At 41.6% G+C, this 24,391-nt stretch overlaps 1 protein-coding gene across 3 annotated transcripts in view; it reads right to left on the bottom strand.

Annotated features, from left to right (window-relative positions):
* Nucleotides 1-24,391, bottom strand: part of ARHGAP31 (Rho GTPase activating protein 31) — a 129,241-nt gene that overhangs the window by 48,636 nt on the left and 56,214 nt on the right. For all 3 annotated transcript variants that reach the window (XM_061395809.1, XM_061395731.1, XM_061395658.1), the window contains exons 2-3: nt 10,610-10,712; nt 8,019-8,163 (exon numbers count right to left, since the gene is read on the bottom strand). In XM_061395809.1, the coding sequence (XP_061251793.1) occupies nt 8,019-8,163; nt 10,610-10,712 (248 nt within the window). The remainder of the gene's footprint in view (nt 1-8,018; nt 8,164-10,609; nt 10,713-24,391) is intronic.

The raw sequence follows: 24,391 nt of genomic DNA, 5'->3' as shown, positions 1-24,391 counted from the left end.
GTCCCTTCTAACTGCACCCCAGCTGCAACTCAGTTTTTACCTTTTATTTTGTATTATTTAAAAATTATTATAAAGCCACTTTTGTTATTTTTAATTATTTTAAGTGATTAGGTTAAAAAGTTATTCATGCACAAGATTTTAAAAATGCAAAGCGTTTAAAGGAATACACAGAAGAAAGTGTCTTCCTTCCAACATTGGACCCTCAGTCTCCAGAGACAACCACCGTTATCTTCCAGACAGTTGTTATACCTTCCTGTCTTTGTCACACCTGTGGCAGCAGGCACCTGGCCCATCTTCAAATTCCTCGTCTCCCATCATTTCCTCCTTGCTTGCTCCCTATGGGCCGTGCTGGCCTCCATATATTCCCTTGTCCTTCTCGAAAAGGGCCTTGGCACCTGCTATTTCTTCTCAGCACCCTCTTCCACCAGATACTTGCATAATTTGTTCCCTCGCTTCATCTTTGTCTCTGTTCAAATATCACCTCATAGGAGAACTTTGATTATCAGTCCCCAGCATTCTCTGACTTGTGCACACGTGCGTGCTCAGTTCCTCAGTCGTCTCTGACTCTTTGTGACCCCATGAACTTCAGCCCACCAGGTTCCTTTCTCCTTGGAAATTTCCCAGGCAAGAATACTGGGGGAATTACCATTTCCTAACTCAGGAATCTGAGGATCTTCCTAACTCAGGGATCAAATCCGTGTCTCTTGCGTCTCCTTCATTGGCAGGCGGATTCTTTACTACTAAGCTACCAGGGAAGCCCTCTCTGACCTGTGTCCTGCATTAACTGTCTTCATAGTGCTTATCAACAGTTCTCACTATCGAGTTATGCGTTAGATTTATTCGTCCTCTATCTCTTTAATTAAAAAGTAAGTTTCATGAGAACCTTGTGGCTCAGCTGGTAAAGAATCCATCCACAATATGGAAGACCTGGGTTTTATCCCTGAGTTGGGAAGATCTCCTGGAGAAGGGAAAAGCTATCCACACCAGTATTCTGACCTGGAGAATTCCATGGACTTCCATGGGGTGGCAAAGAGTAGGACACGACTGAGCGACTTTCACTTTTCATGAGAACAAGGATTTTATCTGACTTGCTTACCGAGCACCTGGAACTGTGCCTGCCTAGTATAGACAGCAGGTGCTCAAGAGATGTTAGTTGCATTAAGTGAGTAAGTGAATGAATCTGTATTTTGCTTTGCATTTAAAAATGCCAACCCTGTGTACGAGACAGCAAAAGAGACACTGATGTATGGAACAGTCTTATGGACTCTGTGGGAGAGGGAGAGGGTGGGAAGATTTGGGAGAATGGCATTGAAACATGTAAAATATCATGTATGAAACGAGATGCCAGTCCAGGTTCAATGCACGATACTGGATGCTTGGGGCTAGTGCACTGGGACAACCCAGAGGGATGGTATGGGGAGGGAGGAGGGAGGAGGGTTCAGGATGGGGAGCACATGTATACCTGTGATGGATTCATTTTGATATTTGGCAAAACTAATACAATTATGTAAAGTTTAAAAATAAAATAAAATTTAAAAAAAATCAACAGTGTAAGATGACACACAAACACAAAATTCTTAATTGTAATGAATTAAGGGGAGATTAGGGAGAAGGAAACTCTCAAAAAAAAAAGACTCCAGGGAATGATTTTTAAAAATTGATAAACATTGCCCAGGCTCGTAAGTCCAGCATTGTGGGAGCCCAGTAGAACTTATTTAGAGGAGGCTTTTACTTACTCTTCTCACTTTACCCCCTTTCTGCCTTTGACTCTTAAGTGAATAGCGTCTCTGATAAAACGTCTTTGAAAAGTCAGCTTCCTTCTATTTGGATTAGGGGATTGCTTAAGCAAGGAGATCTGAAGGTCTGATTGCTCTTATAAAGCCTTTTAACCAATTCTGTTTTCAGTTTCCCCTGATAACCATTATCTTCAATTCCTGAACTTTTCTAGTGTTTTGTGATACAAATTGGCATTTTTTTCTTGGCCTCCCCTTCTGTAGATGCTCAGCAAAGTGGAGCAAGTTGGAACTCAAGCCTCCTCTTATCATCCTTCTTCCATCTTCCAACATTTTGTTGATCTCTTCTTTGCTATTATCTCTTCAGTTTTCTTTTCTTATGTATTTATCCTTTTTAAAAAGTTATTTTTTTATGTCATCCTAGTGGCTTTTGAGATCCACTATGTTTATCATAAGTTATACAACTTTTTTTTTTTTCAGTGAAACGAAAAGAAAATATAATTTAATTATGTTTTATATTGTTAGGGCATTTGTTGGAAATTACCACACACAAATCATTTTAATTTTACCCAATTGCATTTGCTGTATAATAAAAATTCCATTTCATATAACACTCATTCTGCCTTATATCTTTCCTAGGGGGTGTGTTTCTTTTAGGTCAAAGCTGGGAATGTTGGGGAAAGTCATTTAAGAACTTAAACCTTGTTGGGCTGCACCCTACAGGCCTGCAATTCTTGTAGTTGCCCAGCCGTAAGACCAAATAAAGCACCCAGAGATTAAAAAAAAAAAAAATGCCAGAAAGCCCCACTTTGGGCCACACTTTCAGGGCAATACCATCCGAGGACCAAACCTCCTCCATGGGGAGCATCAGCTTTACTGAGACAACTCCCCTCACCTTTCAGCTCCTGGAGAGGTGACTGATCAGCCTGGTTTGCCTGAGACTGAGGAGGAGTGTCCTGGAACTCAGGACTTTTCTGAGTTAAAAGTGGGCGAGTCCCTGGCAAACCAGGACAATTGGCTGCTGCCGCGTTGGCAGACATCTTGAGCTCACAGCCAGGCAGCCTCCCCCTGATGCCACACACCAGTGGTCCACTCTCATCGACACTTCAGATGACGTGTGTGGGCCAACCAACCCGCCAGCCAATGTTTACTGGTCAAGAGTCACAGCATTCTCCAGTAGCTGGAGAGCAGGGAAAGGAAACACAAAAATCAGTAAAATAAATATGCTTTCTGTCCTTAGGAGGCTTACAGTTTAATGAGGGAGACGGATACGCAAAGATGTTATTTCAATACAAAATGTAATGCCTCTTTAAACTGCCTTCTCTAAAAATCCTAAATCAGCAAGCAACTTTTCTCTGTCTTGGGTTTAGTTATTTTAGCTGAATCAATCTGATCCAAATTGATTTTTTTCCTAAAATGAACTTTTTTCTGATAAAAATAAAATGCAGTAGGTTTAACGGTTGCTTCCAAAGATATCAGGTCCTAATCTCAAGAACCTGTAAATGTTACCTTATTTGGAAAAAGAGTCTTTGCAGGTGTGATTAAAGCTTTTGAAATAAGGAGAGTCTCGTGGATTATCCAGTATGTATGTGTGCATTCAGTTGTGTCCGACTCTTTGTGACCCCGTGAGCTGCAGAGCCCACCAGGCTCCTCTGTCCACTGCCTTCTCCAGGCAAGAATACAGGAGTGGGTTGCCATTTCCTTCTCCAGAGGATCTTCCTGACCCAGGGATCAAACCCTCATCTCTTGGGCCTCTGGCAGTGGCAGGCAGATTCTTTACCACTAGCGCCACCTGGTGGGCCCTTAAAAGAGGGAGGCAGAAGGAGATAAGACAGACTGGAGAAGGCAGAGTGATCATGGAGGCAGAGATGTGGCCACAAGCCAAGGCATGCCAGCAGCCACCAGAAGCTGGAGGAGGCAAGAAACAGGTTTCCCCCTAGAGTCTCTGTAATGATCCATGGCCCTGCTGACACCTTGATATCAGCCCAGTGAAACTGATTTCAGATTTCTGGACTCTGGAACTGTGCGAGAATAACTTTCTATTGTTTAAGCCACCAAGCTTGTGGTAATTTGTTACTGCAGCCACATAAAACTAATACATGTACTTAAAGGAAATAAAAATCATGTGCCATCTCACCACCCAGACATAGTTACTGTTAACCTACTTACAGTGAACTCTAAAAGAAGCAATCTGCCCAGGGCTTCCCAGCACCAAAGATGAACACTGCCATCATCTCCTATTTATTGTATATACTGCTTTTTTCCATTTAACTTTGTATTGTGGTCAGCAAATAGTCTTCAGAAATATGACTTTTCATGGCTACACAGGATTTAAAACAATAGATTTATTATCATTTATTTAACCCTTCCCTTATTGTTGGACATGTAGATACTCCCTAATTTTGTTACTGTTACTAAGGCAGTGAAATATTTGTAAATCAATTTATTCATGTGCACATATGATTATTATCTTAGAATGGAGTCTGGGAATAGAATTACCGTATTAAAAAAATATGAGCATTTTAGGACTCTTGATAGTAATTTCAAATGACTTGCTGGATGTCTAGCCAATTTACACTTGCAACAGGAAACTATGACAGAGCCAGTGTCACCACAGGCTTGGCAACATGAAATACTAACATTAAAAACATTTTTTTAAAACGAAAATACATTTTTTTCTAATATATTTATACTTTTAAAATAACTATGTTTCTTTACAAATTGCCTGTTGAAGTTCTTTGCTCATTTGTTTAGCAGGGTGTTGTGTGTTTTTTCTTCTTTATTGATATGTAGGAGTTTTATTGGAGAAGGCAATGGCACCCATTCCAGTACTCTTGCCTGGAAAATCCCATGGATGGAGGAGCCTGGTAGGCTGCAGTCCATGGGGTCTCTAAGAGTCGGACACGACTGAGCGACTTCACTTTCTCTTTTCACTTTCATGCATTGGAGAAGGAAATGGCAACCCACTCCAGTGTTCTTGCCTGGAGAATCCCAGGGACGGTGGAGCCTGGTGGGCTGCTATCTATGGGGTCGCACAGAGTCGGACATGACTGAAGCGACTTAGCAGCAGCAGGAGTTTTATATAATTAAAAAATATTCATCTCCTGTCATCTTTATTATAAATATTTTCCACAGTTGGTCATTCACCTTTTAATTTTGTTAATGTACTTTTAATGTAGAAAAATCTAATATTTATGTAGTTTAGTTTGTTAAATTTGTCTTTGGTGACTTTTTTCCTTTGCTTTTGTTCTTAGAAAATCCTTCACCTGAAATCTGTTAAATGGTAAGAATGTAACAACTTGACTTCTCCCCTCTCCCATCACTTAGCCAATTTTCCTAACATTGTTTATTGAATTGTTCCTTCATTAGTTTGGGATGTTTTCTGTATTTCATATTAAGTTATTTAATACCTGAGCCTATTGAAGAGCTGTTAAACCTATTTTAACAGTGTGGCTGGTCTGAGACAGAATGTTAAGTCTTTACTTCCATTTACTATCTGTACAAACCCAGGCAAGAGTCACTTGATCCTCAATTTACTCATCTGTTCAGTTCAGTTCAGTTCAGTCACTCAGTCGTGTCCAACTCTTTGCGACCCCATGAATCGCAGCACGCCAGGCCTCCCTGTCCATCACCAACTCCCAGAGTTCACTGAGACTCACGTCCATCGAGTCAGTGATGCCATCCAGCCATCTCATCCTCTGTCGTCCCCTTCTCCTCCTGCCCCCAATCCCTCCCAGCATCAGGGTCTTTTCCCATGAGTCAACTCTTCGCATCAGGTGGCCAAAGTACTGGAGTTTCAGCTTTAGCATCATTCCTTCCAAAGAAATCCCAGGGCTGATCTCCTTCAGAATGGACTGGTTGGATCTCCTTGCAGTCCAAGGGACTCTCAGGAGTCTTCTCCAATACCACAGTTCAAAAGTAAGTAAGAGATAGTAAAACCTATTTCACAGAGTTATTTTGAGGATTGAACGAAATAATATTTGTAATAAGCTTATCACATAGTAAGCACTAAGTACCAGAAATCATCATCATTAATTCATTAATATTTTTCTAATTCTATTATATTCCACTGAAATGTTATTCCACTTCATCTGTGCAAGTAAGTTTAAATAAATCATTGTAAGAATGTATGACAATGTAATAGGGCTGTTCCCATGTCCCCAGAAAAGGTTTGCTTATATTTTCATAATTCATCACTGTGATTTAGAGAAATCACTCAACTATAAATTCAGTGATAGTCACGAGATCCTACCTATGTACAGCTCACCTGTCACAACAAAACATCTTTTATTTCTTAGTGTCCTTAAACTATGTTTAAATACAATGTTAAGTTCTCTTGAGATTTGATGACAAGTGGACAGTAACATTGCTTTGATATTTTCCTTTGCTGTGGAAGACAGAATGATTAGCAGTGTCGGGGAACAGAAGCAGGGAGAGATAAACATGGATTTCATTTTGACCCTATAAACAAGATCTAAGAAGAAAGCTGTATTTCTGAAATTTCTAGACAAGAATTCCTATCTATCTCTAATTATCATAGAATTAAATTTAATTAAAATAAGTTGGACTCATTCAGCTATTTAACATGTGACGATGTCATCTTATTTAAGGATGAAACTAGTATACTGTACTAAGATTAAGAAAGTCTTATGCACAAACTAAAACAACAATAAGATACATTTTTGGTTGATTGAGATTGGCAAACAATTTAGTAAATTAAAAATACTCAGTGTTGGCAAGGCTGCAGGAAAAAGAACATTCTTGTGTCTCTGCAGAACTTGGCAATATGTGACAAAATTTTAAATAAGATCCTTTTACTTAGTAAATCCACTCCTGTGATTTTTTTCCATAAGGATATAAACAGAAAAAAGTATAAGGATATATGTACAAAAATGTTTACTATAATGTTGCTTTTAAAAGTAAAGTGTTAAGAAACAAAATGTCTAAATATCCATCAGTAGGAATCTGGTTTAAGAAATCACTGTGTATATGAGAGAATACCCTGTAAAAATAGTGTCTCTCTCTATTTTTTACCATGAAAGGATGGTCAAATTGTTGAATTAGCACTGTTTCGTAACATCAGAATGTATTGAATAGTACTGAGGAACAAAAGTAGGGAGAGAGAAAGGGAGATACAGAGAGAGACAGACAGACAGACAGACAGACAGATCTGTAAGGGTATCTTCTGAAATGTGAATAGCACTCATTAACTCCTATATAATTTCAAATTAAAGAATATTTATATATCCAAAATAGGTTTATTACAAGAGACATAAGAAAGAATCTTTCCCATTAGAGCCTTGGTCTGGTCCTTACCGATAATTACAAGTCTTCCATAAACTTAATTTCAAACATCCCCTCTGACCACCCTACTTCAACAGTTTACTGATTTCACTGGGATGAATGATCCATTATTTTTTCATTGTTGCCCGCCTTAGGCCCTCCTTTCTCTTCTTATCCAGACAAAATTCTATGGTCAATTATTTCAATCACTCACTTGCACACACTCTGATCTCCCTCCCCTTCTTTTTCTAGCTGAGCCTCAACCTTGTTAAACCCAACTCTTCACCTACTCAGCACCTCTCCTACCCCCATCACAGCCAAATGTTCAAGCCCTATTTTTAAGGTTGACACTACAGACATGCTCTAAGCATTTATTCTCCTTTTCCTGTGGGGGTGGGATTTGGTGATGCTGCAACTGCTAGGTAGGCGTTCTGCTCTTGCCCATTCGTCCTCCACCACCCAACTCACTAGCCCAATCTACACTCCCTCTTAGCTGCTTTTTCCAGAATCTTCTCTCTCCTCAGCTTTCCGACTTCTCTCTTGATTTCTGTTTATTCTCTCTCCCCTCTCTACCCACCCACTTCTTTATACAACTCCCAACAGAAACACAGAAGGAACAGCCTGAAATGAATTAATCATGGAGGTAGCATCTGAAGTCTCAGGTTCCTATTCTGTTTGGGGATAGAGTGTGACTTTGGGTCAGTCACTTCATTCTCTGCTTCTTTGTTTCCTTCCTATCTATAGACGCACATTTGGTTACATAAATATGGAGATGGTTTAAGCTAGCTCATGCAAGCAAACAAACATTCTGAAAATTTAAGATAGGAAAGATATAGCAAACAGTCCCACCACCCTGCTTTCCTCACAATACCATCCTAATTCCATCACCAAGATAATGGCAACCAGCTGGTAAGTATTATTATTGTAATTTTAGTGCTGAAACTTTCTTTGGCCCATCCATGCATCCCACCCAGTAACCATAATGGAAATCCAAACACTTACCGTGAATTTCTCATAGAGCTCATAAGTCAGGAGGGGGTTGGGCAGCTCCCGAAAGTAGAGCTTGCAAAGGGAGCCCACACAGTGGATGTCCTGGAGGTACACTTCCCTTGTCAGATCTGGACATTGATCTGAGCCAAACTCCTGCCTGAAACAACACAGACAGAGACATAACAATCCCAGGAACATGTGTTCCATGTCAGCAGCTACTTGGGCTGCTTAGAGGGTAAAAAGACCCTAAACTGCTGATCTGACCATATTTTTGACCTTGATTCAAAAAGACCTTCTATTCCAGGCCCAAGAAAACTACAAAACATTTCCACTTCAGGTCTGGGTCTTCCCTGCAGAAGCTGCTGTAATGAGAAAGACATAATCCCATTTACAAATGGATTTCTCATGGCATTATGTCTGTAGTTTCAACCGTGAACAGTGAAGAAATATGAAAACAATTTTCCAAAAACCCTGTTGAGATTTAAGTTTTTCCAAAATATTGTTCTAAATGAACTTCTCTCTCTTGGAGGAGAAACCAAACCCAGGGTGAGTCAGATTGTTATCATTCATGTCCACATATTCATGTCAGCCAACTTGTTTTATCTGGAGACTCAAACTCAAGGTCTGAGAACTTCAATCAACTCTCTCTTTGATACTGAATGGAAACTTCTAGGCTGCCTGACAGTGACTCCCACAGGGCAAATAAGCTTATAAATAATCTTCTTAAACACTCTATAGTGGGGTGTTTGAGAACATCATCAGATTCCAGGCCTCATTTCTAACTGAAAAAACATTTCTGAGCATGATTAATGAATATACTGCCTCAAATGGTATATATTTGCAAGTTAAAATTTATTTAAAAGATGATAAATCTGAGCATTAATACAGAAGAGAAGTTAGGTTTTTGAGAGTATTCATTTAGTCGGACAAGAAGTGACAACGGCAACTGGACTCTCAAAACCAGCATCTGGAAACAGCTTGCTGCCCCTTCTCCTGTGGTTCTGCCCCTTTAACAAAGAGAAGGGAAATCCCTGATGCTGTCAGAACCTGAAAGGGACTGAGTGAGACCTTGAAAAGAAAACCATGCAGTGGCCTCGTAAATTCACAGGCATGTGTTTTTTTTACAAGGGCAGAACACAAACAACTTAGAGCTTATTCATCTAGTTAGCCAAAAATTTCCCTTGTCAAGGCTAAGGTCAGTCCTTAAGTGAAAAAGAATTGGCCATTGTCCAAGTGTCCTTCCACAATACCACCTACTGTGCGGTATGTTTCAGAGCTGAGAGTAGACCAATGCTTGCTGTTGAAACTCTGAAAAATATCACATGAGTAAACTAGTGAACTGATGTAAGCACACAGATCTGTTCAAATCTATGGCTGCAAAAAACCAGTTATTTTTAAAATAGTTATCACTTCTCCGGGAGTAAAAAGGATGTTTTATTCCTGTGGTATAGTTTTATGACAATTGAGATTTGAGGAGGAGGGGCAAAAAACTGAATAGGAGGAGGAAGATAAAAATCAATTACCTGCACAATGTAAAATTTACATATTAATCTTGTAACAATGTTTTATTTTAAAAGTCTACATTTGCAACTAAAGAATATGTAATAAATATGTTAAAATGTATTCTTTTGTATTAAAGAACAATATTTAAAATACATAAACCTATTATTTTAGTCCTAGTACACTATATATTATATATAAAGTACATATTCTCTCTATATATACCTATGTGTGTGTGCTAAGTTGCTTCAGTCGTGTCCAGCTCTTTGTGATGCTGGACTGTAGCCACCAGGCTCCTCTGTCCATAGGCTTCTCCAGGCAAGAATACTGGAGTGGGTTGCCATGCCCTCCTCCAGGGGATCTTCCAGATTCAGGGATCCAAGCCACATCTCTTATGTCTCCTGCACTGGCAGGCAAGTTCTTTACCATTAGTGCCTATATTGTATATAATGTATATATTCTATATATACATTACATATACTACTTTTATTTTACAGCTATAATATCAATACATATTTGAAGATTACAGTCCTTTTAATTAAAAAAATTCTGGGATACATTATAGAATTGTTTAGGATAAATCCATAGAATTGGAAATTGTTCCCCTATCAGTAATTTCAGAAATACAGGCATCAATTACAGAAATGCACAATCATGCAGACATCTGATTTTCTGACCAGATGAAACTATCAAATGTTGAGTGTGTGTCAACAGAAAAACTCACATTGACCTTTAAGTTCTGAATATCATGTAATGGGGATCTGAGCTTTGGATAGGCAAGTGAGTAATAATAAATCATTTTTTCCCAGCTTGTAATTTAAATCATTTGAGTTCAGCTGAATCCACCTAAAAAGAATAAATCTGGTGCAATAGGAACAGATTAAAAGCCCTCAGGAGTTTCTGTTGGAAGGAATTACATCAGATTGGAGTTTCCTGATTAGATTAAGAACAGTTAGGCATCTGAAAACATTAGCACTTGATCTTGTGCCCTGACATCCTTCCCTCAATCCCTTCAGTCTTTAGTACTCCCAATGCCTGCAGATAGACGTATGGACAGAGGAAGGATCATGGGAGAGTTCTTTGGGGGCGATTCTTGGGCTTACCTTAGCCGTTGTATGTTTGAGGTGACTCCTGAAAGCCGATAAATTCCATCCACAATTCCGTGAGTCTCTATAAATTCTGCACAGCTCTTCAATACATATGGAACTATGCAAAGGAAAAGAAAAAAGCATTGGGTTTAAGTCTGACTGTCTTTGAGAGATAGGCTTTTAAAAATCCAGGTAACTTTAAAGAGAAGTATGGAACGCATATGAGTTACAAGTGGAAACAATTACGTTTAAATGGGAGATGATGTTCTTTGGTATTTAAAAAAAAAATCATAGGGTTTTGTTAAAGTTGGAAAATGCGTGTGTTTTAAGAGTTAGGTCTTAAAGAATTTGAAAAATATGCAAACACTTGGATTTTTGAAACCAGCAGTGACCTTGGAAATCCCACAACTCAGTCTCCTCATTTCACTGATTCTCCCAGTGTGGTCTCCTGACCAACAGCACCAGGCTCTCCTCGGAACTTGTTGGGAGTGCAGATTCCCAGGCCCCACTCCAGACCCACTGAACGGGAAATTCTGGAGGTGGTGCTCAGCAATCTGTGTTTTAAAAAGCCTTCCAGGTGACCCCTGTGATAAAATTAGAGAACTCTTGCCTATTCTACACATGAGGAAGCCAAGGGGCAGGTAAATTTATTTACCTCACTTAAGAGTACTTGTTGCTTGCAAAATGTAATTAACATATGGAAAAATGCTTATGATGTACCTGTCTACCTATGATGTGGATAGGTGAAAGAAAAACAAGGCACAAAATCAAATCTATGTTGTGAATTCAGCTATGTTTAGAAAACTGCAAAGGGAAAAAAGACTGGAAGAAGGTGATTTAAAAGTTAAAGTGTTTTTTTTTTTTTTAAAGGTGAGAACCACCCCCTACTTCACCACCACCAAATGGGTCAAAGAGTCATTGATTGAATGGACCTCATAAAAGGGACCGACATGGCCTCTTGAATTCCTGCCACTCCATAAGTCCAGTGTCTGGGTAGAAGGGTCTGGCTGTGCTCTTCTCTCCTCAGGGCTGGACCTGATCAGCCCGGCCAGCTCAGTGACCCAGAATGGAAGCCACAGGCCCTCTGGATGGCATGGAGAGACTGGCAAGTCACTTGCCACTTTGTCCTTAGGCAGATCCACCTGAGGTCCCTCTGTGAGCGTGCTGTGGATGGGATGGAACTACCAAAGCCTCAGGTGCTGAAATCTTCCGGCATAGAGGTAGGATGGAAACTCCATGACTGCACTGTGCTCACTCCCCCAAAACATACACAATCCATTAATATCTTCAGTTCAGTTCAGTTAATATCTTAGATTAGACTAATACCAATCTATCAGTGCTTAATGCACTTGATCACACCTGCACACAATTCCAAGCTGTACTAGACCTTTACATGAGTAGATACTAGGCATTCAGACTCAACATTCTTCCTGGATTCTCTAGTACAATACTTTCCACACAACTCCCCCACCATTTCAACTACTAATCATTTTAGGTGCTAAGTAAAACTCATCGTACTTACCATATCCCACCCACCTTTCAAAGACCATGTATCTCCAGAGCCTTTCCCCTCCAGGACACACCCATGTTTTGTCCCTGTCATTCATGACCAACTTACCCCAGGTAGAAAGAGGGCAGGGAGTGAACTTGTGGTTGGAACTATTGAGGCCAGAGACCACAGAGGTGGAACTACTCCCTATGAATGAATACAGGGTGGGAGTGGGGTGTGGTACATGAGGGGCTGTGAGTGTTCGCAGGGGTCCAGAGTCCCTGCCTGGCTTCAAGCAGAAGAGCTTTACTTTCATATATCTTATGAAAAAGGTTCTCGATGAAATTTTTGTCTCCTAACCTTGTGCCTCGAAATATATTTTATAAATAAATAAGTAAATGGCAAACAGTTCCAATGCTTAAAAAATTTGTCTTGTTTAAAAACAGATCCTTATTGTGCACAACAGGTTGACTCTTTCTCCACCACACCAAGCTGTTGTTCTGTAGCCTGCCACGGGTAGTCATGATGGAGAGTCCACGTTTGGACTCCAAAGTGCCTCTTGAAACCTTGGGCAAAATATGCAGTAACTCTGTTTCTTAATTTCCACATCTGTAAAATGAGGATAACAGTGATATTAACCTCATAGCTAGGACTGAAATAATTGTTAACACTTAGCACAGACCCTGGAATATAGTATGCATTCTACAATGACAGTTGTTTCTGTGTGAAGCTTCTGTATGATGTAAGCTTATCATTTGTGAGATGCAGTCTTGGTGAAAACTGTGCTACCTCCCATCTGGTAGGCAGTGGGGCAGAGCTGACCAGCTGCTTACAAGTTCACATTCACCTCCACTATGCGGAATGGGTTTTGCATCCCTCTATGGTTCTGTGTTTCTATTTGAAGTGATTTTGCTCACCTGACGCCACTTTTCTATGCACTGAGGTGTATCTTCATAAAACAAAGGCAGCGGATCCCAACAGGGTACAGATTTTGTTAGATTTCTGAACTATGCATGCCCTTGATGTGTTTCTCAGTGTGTGTTGGTACCAAGGAATGTGGCTGTTGCAGGTCACAGGTGGACTTTAGCGCTTGGGGACAATCCCAAGGAGGACTCAAAGACGAAAACCTCAGCCTCGAAGGGCCTTTACAAAGAACACTCCACAGAAGGGCAGTGCAGGGTCACAAGTCTGTCTTATCCCCTTCTCAAAGAGCCACCTCCCAGCACCAGGGCACTCCGCCGCAGCCCCTCAGGCTCTGTTTGTTTTCAAGGTGAGGAAAACACATTCCCGGATGGAGCCTCTGCCATAAATTTACTCTGGCTTCAATACAAAGGCCCTAGAACCTCTCGTCCACAGCTCTGTTTAAACAGGAGGCAATTTTAAAACAATCCAAGGGAAAAGGCCATGGTCCCAGTCCCTGAGGAGTGCTGGCCTTCCTGGATTCTCGTCTCGGGTCAAGTTGGAAGACGCAGGAATTCTCCGTCACTCACACTGAATGGGAAAGGAGCCACTTGATCTCTGTGACCATCCAGCTCTAGAGCCAGAGCAGAGCACTTCTCAGACTGTGGTCCCAAAGAGGGCCAGCAACGGTAGCTGCCTCACAAGTGCCTCAACACTGAAGCTGAAGTCTCACTGTCTAGACCAGTGATCCTCATACTTTAACATGGATACAACCCCCTGGGATCTTGTGAACATGCAGATTCCAACAGGAGGGTGGAAGTCAAGAATCTGCGTTTCTGACAAATTCCCAGGTGATTCAGATACAGCCAATCTGTAGCCCATGCTCAGGGTAGCAATGTTCTAACTGACGGGTGATATTTCAGAGGCTTACTAAGAGTTTATTCTCAAAGTTTCAGAATTCTTTAGCCTATTGTTCCTGGGGTCCAATAAAATTGGGGACAACCTAGGATTCTGGACAGGATAAAAGCTTGAAACAAAATAGCTGAGTAGTTAGAGATGGAAAGAAAGTGTCCATTGTCTATTTAGGTTGCCATTGGAGGTTGCAGTCACAGAGCTAGTTCTGTGGGATTTACCATGGACCCAAAGAACTTCAAGTCCCCTCCTACAGAGGGGCACACAGTTGCTGATTATGATATAATGCTGTAACTTCTTTGAATTGTTGCACTGATGGTTCTCTAAGTCCTTTTCTTGTTTTGTTTTTTCTGGATCAGCGATCTTAAACGTTAAATTTTAATTTGAGTACAAAATAAATCTTGAGGTGGTTTTCTATGATGGAAAAGAGCACTTTGATTTACACTTTACAGTTTACAAATGTTTGAAAGTCCTTTGTTTCATTCGATCCAACTGGGTACAACTAAAAGACATTGTATACTTGTAAATAAATGTGGGGGTAGTCTCCTCAATTCTGAACCTCTTCAAGGGTTTAGGGAAGAAAAGGCCAGCAGTCAAATCATTTCTTTGAATCCCCGCTAGAGGTAACGTCTGCTAAGCTACCCTAGCTCCCTGTATGGCCAGGATCTAACCAGATCTGGCGATGGAGAGTGGAAAAAGCACAGTTTTATTTGGTCAGTTATGTGGTCTTGGCAACCACATTCTTTTACAGTGCAAACTTCATTTGTGTGTCAGAGAAACATGGCATTCCCCACTCCCCATTCTGGATTTTTGTTAAGGTCTTGGGCTGCTCAGATTTCATTTCCTCTCTGGGTGCTGCATCCCTAATCTTCAAGGTAAAGTCTAGTGGTGCAAACATACAATGGACTGCTACTCAACAATAACTAAGAATGATATAGCATATGGGTGACAGAAGCCGTATGATTCCATCCACACAGAACCGGAGAAAATGCAAACCAATTTATAGTGGGAGAAAGCAGGAAGAGGAAGGACTGCAGAGGGGCTGAGAACACTTGGGGCATGATGGATACATTCATCATCTTGATTGAAGTAATAGAAAAGACCAAGGATCACTGGTGGATAAAGAACTGATACTTGCAAAGGGAAAGGCAAAGAGAGACAAGTGGCTGAACAGGGAAAAAAGCTCTGAGACTCTTCTGCTGGGCACAGGGGAGGAAGGGAGGGAGGGCTTCAAGTAGTTCTCCTGTGCTGTGAATGAGCCCGCTCTACGAGGGCAGTTTTTCAAGAGATGAAATAAAGATTTAAATCCCTTGGAGAAGGAAATGGCAACCCACTCCAGTACTCTTGCCTGGAAAATCCCATGGACGGAGGAGCCTGGTAGACTACAGTCCATGGGGTCGCAAAGAGTCGGACACGACTGAGCTGCTTCACTTTCTTTCACTTTCTGTTATTCTTGGGAGTTAGCAGAGAACTTCCTAGCTTTCCATCCCCCAGGAATCCAAGAGCTGTCAGAGCGGCTCCCGTGCTTCTCCCGCTGCCAGCTCCCACTCTGTATTGCTGCTCCCTCCTTCCTCAGGCCCAGGACTCCAACTCCGGTGCTTTCCTCAGCTTCTGTGGGTCTTGGCTTGGCTAAGAGGTCTCTGTCCTTCTACAATTCTCCTTCTTTGATTGCCTCCCCCCGCCCTTTAGTTCTTATTCCTTCTCTCTGTTTTAACTTCTTTCTACTCCCTTCCTCCTGGCCTAATGTAGAATTACAGAGTTTGTGGTGTTTATTTTTTAAAGTATAATGTTTTCTGTTTTTTTACAAAAGCAAATTAACTGCTTTCTAATTTTCCAAGGGGAAAAAAAGTTTAAGTATGCCCTGTCTTCCTTGGAGTAGTTTCTTCTTTTGTTCTTTTAACCTTAAAATTGAGATACAAATCAAATGTCATAAAGTTCACCCTTTTCAAGCACACAATTAAGTGGTTTTCAGTATATTGACAGAGTTAAGCAACCATCACATTTCAGAACATTTTCATTACTCCAATTCCAGAACATTTCTCTATGTACAAGGTTATTCATTGCAGCGATATTTGTAATAGCATGAGATACTCCATCAATAGGAAGCTATTTATATAAATTATAGAATAGCCGTATAATGGAATACTATATAGTCATCAAAAGAATGAGAAACCTTCATGTACTGATATACATGAAGCATTCTCCAAGATAAATTGTTAAGCAAAAAGAATGAGGTACAGACCAGTGTAGTAGTATGCTAACATTTGTTTTTTAAAAAGAGAGAATAAAAGAATAACTATAAAATCCTTTGTACATGCATTAAATATCTATGGAAGGACACATAAAAAAGTGATAACTTTAGTTGCCTGCAGGAAAATGAACTGGGAAGCTGGAGTCAGGGCTATGAGTAAGAAGGAGACTCTTCATTATATACTTTTTATACTTTTGAATTTTGAACTATAAGAATATATTACCTTTCCCCAATTTTTTTCATAAAAACCCAATTCAACAAATACTTCCTGCAAATCTGTTCTCACCCAGCAGGTGCTCGGTGTTGCCTGAAACTATGTCATCTCCAGCTCTAGGGACAGTGAAGATGGCATTGTCTTATTCACCTAAAACAGACTTGAAAACACAAGCACTTAAAATGTTTTGCCAAACAAGGGATTGGTCATTACTGTCCAGATAAGTTTTCAGTGCCCCATTGATATCTGGGTCCTTCAAAGAAGAAAACACTTTTTATGTATCATGAAATAATAGTACTGCATAAGGTGCTGTTTTTCTCTTTTAGTAGCCTTCTCCATAATCATAGCCAATCCACAAAACAAGTAAAATTCTTGATTTTGAAAATGTGAAATATGATTCTCAGAGAGGTTATGTAAGTTGCCCTGCATCACACAGCTAGTAGATGCCAAGTACACCTATCTGATTCAAACCCTCCTTGTCAGGAAGACAGGTTCCATGAGTTAGTGGCCAGGTATAGAGGCACCATTTAACCATTTAAGGAGAGCTGTTTGATTCCTTGCTCTTGACTACCAAAATGTCTGAAATTCTACCATTGCAGTCCCTACCTTATGGTGGTGATGGCTTTTAGGTCAATTGTATTTGACAAGGAAGCCAAGAAGACTCAATGGAGAAAAGACAGTCTGGGAAAATTGGCACTGGGAAAATTGGATACTCACATGTAGAAAATCAAACTAGACCTGTATCTTATACCACTCACAAACATTAACTTAAAATGGACTAAAGACATGAAACCATGGAACTCCTAGAAGAAGACATTGGAAAAAAGCTCCTTGACATGGGTCTTGGCAATGACATTTTTGGCTATAACATCTAAAGCACAAGCAACAAAATAAAAGATAAACGGGCAGGACTACATCAAATTAAAAAGGCTCTGCACGACAAAGGAAACAACCAACAGAGTGAAAAGACAACCTATGGAATGGGAAAAGATATTTGTAAACCATGTATCTGGTAAGAGGTTAATATCCAAAACATAAAAAGAACTCAAACAACTCAATAGTAAAAAACTAAATAATACAGTCAAAAAACGGGAGAAAGATCTGGATGGACACTTTTCCAAAGAAAATATACAAAAGGCCAACAGATACATGAAAAATGCTCAACATCACTAGCCATTAGAAAAATGCTAATTAAAACCATAATGAGATATCACCTCATGTTAGAATGACCATAATCAAAAAGATAAGAGATAGATGCTGACAAGGATGTGGAGAAAAGGGAATGCTTGTGCACTGTTACTGAGATTATAACCTGCTATAGCCACTATGAAAAACAGTATGGATCTTCAGAAAATTAAAAATATTAACAAAATTGCCATATGATCTAGTAATTACACTAATGGAAATATATCCAAAGGAAACAAAAACACTAACTTGAAAAGATACCTGCACCACTCAGTTCACAGTAGCATTATTAACAATAGTCAAGACACGGAAACAACATGCGTCTCTCAAGATGATCCGATAAATAAGCTGTGGCACACATACATAACAGAATAATATTCAGCCATAAAAACAAGGAAATTATGCCATCTGTGACAACATGGATGAACCTTGAGGGCATGATGCTAAGTGAAACAAGTCAGACAGAGAAAGACCAATACTGTATGATCTCACTTATATGTGGATTCTAAGGAAAAAAAAGAAACTCATAGAAAAAGAGATCAGATTTGTGGCTATCAGAGGCAGGGATGGGGGAGGTGGAGGGAAGGAACTGGAGAAAGGTGATCAAAAGGTACAAATTTCCAATCACAAGATACATAAGTACTAGAGTTATAATGGACAGTATGAAGATTATAGTTAACATTGCTATACAGCATATATGAAAATTAAGAGAATAAATCCTAAGTGTTCTCATCATAAGGAAAAATTTTTTTCTTTTCTTTCTCTTTATATCTATACAAGATGATGAGTGATAACTAAACTTACCGTGGTAATCACTTGTCAACATATGTAAGTCAAACCATTATGCTGTACACCTTAAACTTAAATACAGTGGAGTATGTCAATTACTGGCTTCCCAGATGGCTTATTGGTAAAGAATCGACCTGCTAATGTAGGATACGCGGGTTCGATCCCTGGTTTGGAAAGATCCCCTGGAGGAGGAAATGGCAACCTGCTCCAGTATTCTTGCCTGGAAAATTCCATGGACAGAGGAGCCTGGCAGACTACAGTCCATAGGTTGCAAAGAGTCGGACACGACTAAGCACAGTTATACACGTATCAATTATATCTCAATAAAACCTGGGGAAAATAATAAAAAATGAAAAAGATACACAAATATAAAGAGCAAAGAGTGACTGTACTGTCCCTTTTACACAACATGCCTCAGTATCTTAAACAGTGAAAGAGACACACACTGAAAAGTTAATAGCATGTTTTTACTTTTCTATAGTCTTTATTTTGCTTTTCTGAATTTTCTGTAGTAAGGATGAGGTACAAATAATTTTTTTAAAGAATAGGTTTTAAAAAAAAATAAGTTTCAGTAAAGAAGCCAAAGAGCTTTCTAAAGTTAGTGAGGCAATTTCTGTATGTTTGTTGAAGTCCTTCCCAATGACCCTGGGAGGGAATTACTCCTGGTTAAATAGAAGTATTTGCCTATGCTGCTGGCCTGGTGTGGCCGAGGACTAACTGCACCACGGCCAGGGGAGGCTGCTGACGTCAGACTGCATCAGGGAGGCCCCTCCTCTCCTCCCCTCCAGGCTCTCAGCTCCCAAGTCAAGACGGTTCTTTCCCACAGAAGCATCCAGGTCCTCCCTCTGGCCCACACCCTCACTCATCCCACCGAGCCCTCTGGTCTCTACTGTCGATATGCCCAGTGCTCCCAGCGACAGTGATTCTCCTTCCATCAAAAGCACATGGTACTGAGAGTCTATCCTGCCTAAGGGACAAAAAGGCGATAAGATCTTTGCTCACCAGAAAGCAAGAAGTGAAGAGACAATTCCTGTGCACCTACTATGTGCGGACCCCTGGGCTCACCACTTTGATGCATTATTTACACTCAGTGCAATCCTCCCAACCACTTTCTGAGGAAGGTATGTCCTTGTTTTATATTAATAAACAAGGAAACTGAAGTTCAGAGGCGTTAAGCAACTCAGCCAGTAGGAAAAGACCAAGCAAAATATCTTAAGTGCCCTTGAGAGGCACAAAAATGTGACAGCATTTCTTCTAAAAGGTTACACAAAGGTGGGGGAAGTCAGGCAGGGTTTCTAGGTGTTGATCAAGAACAGGAAATTGTGTGCATTACAGAGAGCTGACAGTAGCAGAGGAACTTCGTTAGAGAGGACTGAGGCAGGATCTCACCCCGGCGCCTCACGATGCTGTGAGATCACTGGATAAAGAAGGACCTACAAGGCTATGCAATAAGAACTCTGACATTGGTTCCCAGAGGGTGATTTGAGATGCTGTGATGTGATTAGATACAATGTGATGCAATATATACTGCGATATACGCAGAAAACGTAGGTAAGCTGCCAGCATAAAATAAGCACTTTGTAAACATTACCCACTTTCTGATGGGAGCTAGGGCAGAGAATGGTATAAACACGGTAGGAAAATAAGAAATAATGTGGTGAATTCCAGGAATGCTGACTACACCTGTCCAGTGGAGGGGAAGGTAAATTCAGATAAATTGGGGAAGTTTTTACAGCTAAGGAAGACTATGTTCTGTCTTGAGCTCCACTGCCAGACACACCTTTCTAAAACACTATGATAAAGCCTCCCTACTCTGAAACCATCACTGGCTCCCCACTACCTATAGAATAATGTCCAATCTAGACAGTTGCCTACTCAGAGGTAACCCTGGAATTCTTCCCTTCAAGGGAACAGACTGCTGAGAAAGTTGGGTCAGGGAGCAGGTAATATGAAGGGAGAGTGAAAGTCGCTCAGTCGTGTCTGACTCTTCACAACCCCATGGACTATACAGTCCATGGAATTCTCCAGGCCAGAATACTGGAATGGGTAGCCTTTCCCTTCTCCGGGGATCTTCCCAACCCAGGTATTGAACCACTGGGGTCTCCCGCATTGGAGGTGGATTCTTTACCAGCTGAACTACCAGGAAAGTCCTATGAAGGGAAGGACTTGCCAAAAACATATCACTCCAACAAGAGAAAATAAGGTGTCCCTTGTGGGTCAGTGTGGAGGACCTCTTACACTTTGCATAAGATGAAAGGGGAGGTGAGACGGCCTACTCTTTTCTGGTTGCTTCTGAAAATTCCTTTAAGAAAGGTCAGTGCTTTTGTGACTCAAAGATAAAAGGCTGGTTGAGGGCAGCCAAGCACCTGGGGCAACACACCATCAGTTAATGAGCAACTGGAAACAGCCTACCAGGGCCTGTCACAGTGGCCTCTGGGGTGTGTTTTGGTTTCGGCGAGGGGAGGGTTGTGACCATGAGGAAGGGTGGAGCTGACTAGAGAACCTGGGTGAGGTGTGATGAGACCACATGGAGAACAAACCTGGAGGAGCCCCACACGGTCTCGGGCTCGGAGCGGGCCCTGCCTGCCTTGTACATAGGAACAGTGCAAGGAATGTCCCTTTGCTGGGAATGTCCCTCTTGTCCCTTGCTGAACATGGGGGTTGCTAGGCTTTGCATAATTTATGAAGACTTTTTTTTGGCTCATCTTTCCTACTGTCTGACTTTGCTCTCAGGGGAGTGTGGAGCAGACATCACTCACTCCATAAGGCTGCTCACGGATGCCAGAAAGTTCTTCTGGGCATGCCCCAGCACACTCCAAGGCCCAGCTGGGAGCATCAATTCCCTATTATTGCCAACGAATCACTGAACTCATCAGTTTAACTGCATCCAGACCACAGTCAGCTTGGCTCACCCAATCAAGATTTTATTTCCTGGACTAAAGCAGACCCTCTCTTTCTTCCCACCTGCTCCTTGAGATGCCACAGATGGAGGCTCTTTCACAGTGATGGATAAAAAGGATGGCCATGTCTGCCTACAGAGAGAGTCCCAGAAGGGGGAAGGATGGAGCTGAGTCGGTTAATGAGACAGAAATAGGGAAAACAAACCAGCTTCTTGAACCGCGTGCTCACTTATACCAGTCATCTTAAGAATGAGGACAATGTAAGCTTTCTTTCTCATCTGAGTTTCTCTAGGCCATCTTATTTTTTTTTTCTGCATGCCTTAGTAGGTGATCACGGGATGCACTAACCAAATGCTCTGTGGGGACTCATGCTTAACAGTCAGTTCATTTAATTCTCACAACTCTGAGGTGTAGGCATTGCTATTCCTTTCATACAGATAGAAAACTAAGGTTTGTTGTGGTTGGATGGCTTGCCCAAGGTCAAACTGTTAGTGGCAAAGCTGGGGTGCAATTATGAGTCTGTCTGGATTCCAAGTTCATGTACTTTCCAGTACGTTGCATAAGCCTAACCTCTACACCAGGGAAACCCAGGCACAGACCAGGCATGAGGAAGAACAGAAAGCTGCAGAAAATTGAGGTGATTGGGTTTTCCCTGGTGGCTCAGACAGTAAAGAATCACCCTGCAATGCCGGAGACCCGGGTTCGATCCCAGGGTTGAAAAGATCCCCTGGTGAAGGAAGAAGCTACCCACTCCAGTATTCTTGCCTGGAGAATTCCACAGACAGAGGAGTCTGGCATAAAGTCCATGGAGTCGCAGAGTCAGACACGACTGAGCGACGAACATTTTCGCTTTCACGTCCGAAAGCAACTTGATGAGAAAGAAGGACTTATGACAAGGAATTAAGAAACCTGGGTTCTAGTCCTGACCTCCAGGTACTAGATTTCAGACCTTTGAGGAGAGTATCCACTATGTCCCCTTTGAGCTACCCCCAGGTGACTCACAGGTACTAGGTGCTAAGTACATATCAGTTAAAACAACATGACCAGTTGTACATACTCGAGCAAAAATATAGCTACTCCCAGCCTCGGGCTTTCATCTGCACAGGCTCAAGTTCTGGATCTAGATTGCTAATGGTCCTTCCAGGTCTAACATCCCGTGACCTGTGAACTTCCTGGATGAAGCTGGGGACAAGCTGGACTGGAAATTAAGAAGCCAGATTTGACCTCTACCTTCGATATTCAGGTCCTCACCCTACTGGTTCTGGTTTATGTCTAGGACTGCTAGAGTAAAACACGCGAGTTCTTGTTAGTTTTGTTTTTTTTTCTTATTTGTATTGTTCATTGACTCCCCAACTTGCCCCATCCATAAGAATAGAAAATTGTATTAACTAAACTTCAATCTCAGCAGGTTTACATGTATCTCTTTGCTTTGGCTGGATTCCTATTAACCCCAGTGCTATTTTGATTATTATGGAGCCTGGAATGGTCCAGGGACTTGGTTTTAAATGGTGCTGAGTTCATTTGAAGGTCCCCCTCGGCTGACGGGACCATGGCCTGAAAGCAAGAAGTACCTTCTCTTGCTTGTTGTACCTTCTGGGTCTCCTGGGAGCCTCAGCTTCCTGATGGCTTCCAGGTCTCTGGCACCATGGGTTCTTTTCATTTCTAGGTTTTCCTAAAATCATCTTTGCTAATGAAAAATGGGGAGCATTTAGAAAAAACAACTTCATCGCTGGCCCGCTGTGTCTAAGGGAAGAACAGCCAGGTAGCCCTTATCAGCTTCTCCAGGCACACCCTCTCCTAGCATCCTTTCATTTCCTGTCCAGTATTCCCGAGCCACAGGCAGCCATTGTTTCCAGAACCGCTCTGCTTGGAAGCCCTGGTACCCCGGCCTCCCAGAGCTTCCTGTTGTTACAAGGCCTCTCCTTCCTGCTGAAAACAACAGCATTTGCCTGCCTATGTAACCCTTCTGGGGCAACTCATTTCTACCACGAGAAGAAGGCTGTGGTAGGTTTGTTTTGTGCTTGCTAATACTGGGTGCTCATTAAACTTATTTAGCTTCCCCCATCCCGCCCTTATTATACAAGGGCTACAAGCAGAAAAGAAATTAAATACAGATGAGCAAAAGAAAAGTCACTAAATCTCATGCTTTGCTATTGGCACTTGAGACCTCTTTGGTGTTCATGGTTTAAGACTATGCATTTACATACACAGAGTTTACCCTGGACCCAGGGCCACCCATTCCCAAAGGCTGAAACAGAGGCAGGGAGGTCTGCCTAGAAACCAGCCTCTCGGAGGTTCTCATACATTTGTTTGCAAAAGAGGCTCTAAGGAGCTTAAGGAAAGTGCAGATTCCCAGAGATGCCCCTGCAAAATCTCAGCACTATTCTTGGAGAAACTCTGAAAGAGATTCTCTTAAAAACTCCGCTAAAAAATATGGCAGGAAGGCTTCCCTGGTGATCCAGTGGCTAAGACTCTGCACTCCCCAGTACTGGGGGCCCAGGTTTGATCCTTGTTCAGGGAACTAGATGCCACATGCTGCTACTAAGATCCAGTGCAGCCAAATAAATAAATAAAAATTTAAAAATATGGCAGGAGCTCATGCAGCAACTGAACATAAAGGTTGGGGAGGTGTCAGAGCAGTGACATTGTTGGGACTTTAAGGGCTAGAAGTGAAAGAAAGAAAATGAAGGTTGTTCAGTTGCGTCTGAATCTTTTCAACCCCATGGACTTGTAGCCCTTCAGTTCCTCTGTCCATGGAATTCTGTAGGCAAGAATACTGGAGTGGGTTGCTATTCCCTTCTCCAAGGGATCCTCCCCACCTGGGGGTCAAACCTGGGTCTCCCAGATTGCAGGCAGATTCTTTACCATCTAAGCCACCAGGGAAGCCCTTAAGGGCTAGGAGACTCCCCAATCCATCACCCCATAGGCTGCCACGATGAACTTTCAAAGACACAGATCTGATTGTGCTTGTCCCTAGGGAAGACCAAGAACCACAGTGGGGACATGCTCGGTTCTTTGTGATCTTTTCCTCCGCGCTAACCTCTCTAGTCACAGCACGCTCCCGGTCAGTCCTGAAGTCCATCCCTCATGTGCCCTCTCCTTCTTCTGACTGAGATACACCCCTCAGCCAGATGCTTCATGGTTCTTCAGATTACTT

The sequence above is a fragment of the Bos javanicus genome, chromosome 1 (genome assembly GCF_032452875.1).
Source record: "Bos javanicus breed banteng chromosome 1, ARS-OSU_banteng_1.0, whole genome shotgun sequence".
In the NCBI taxonomy this organism is placed as follows: domain Eukaryota; kingdom Metazoa; phylum Chordata; class Mammalia; order Artiodactyla; family Bovidae; genus Bos; species Bos javanicus.
The sequence above is the reverse complement of the archived record's forward strand: the minus strand, read 5'-3'. Positions and strand labels throughout refer to the sequence as shown.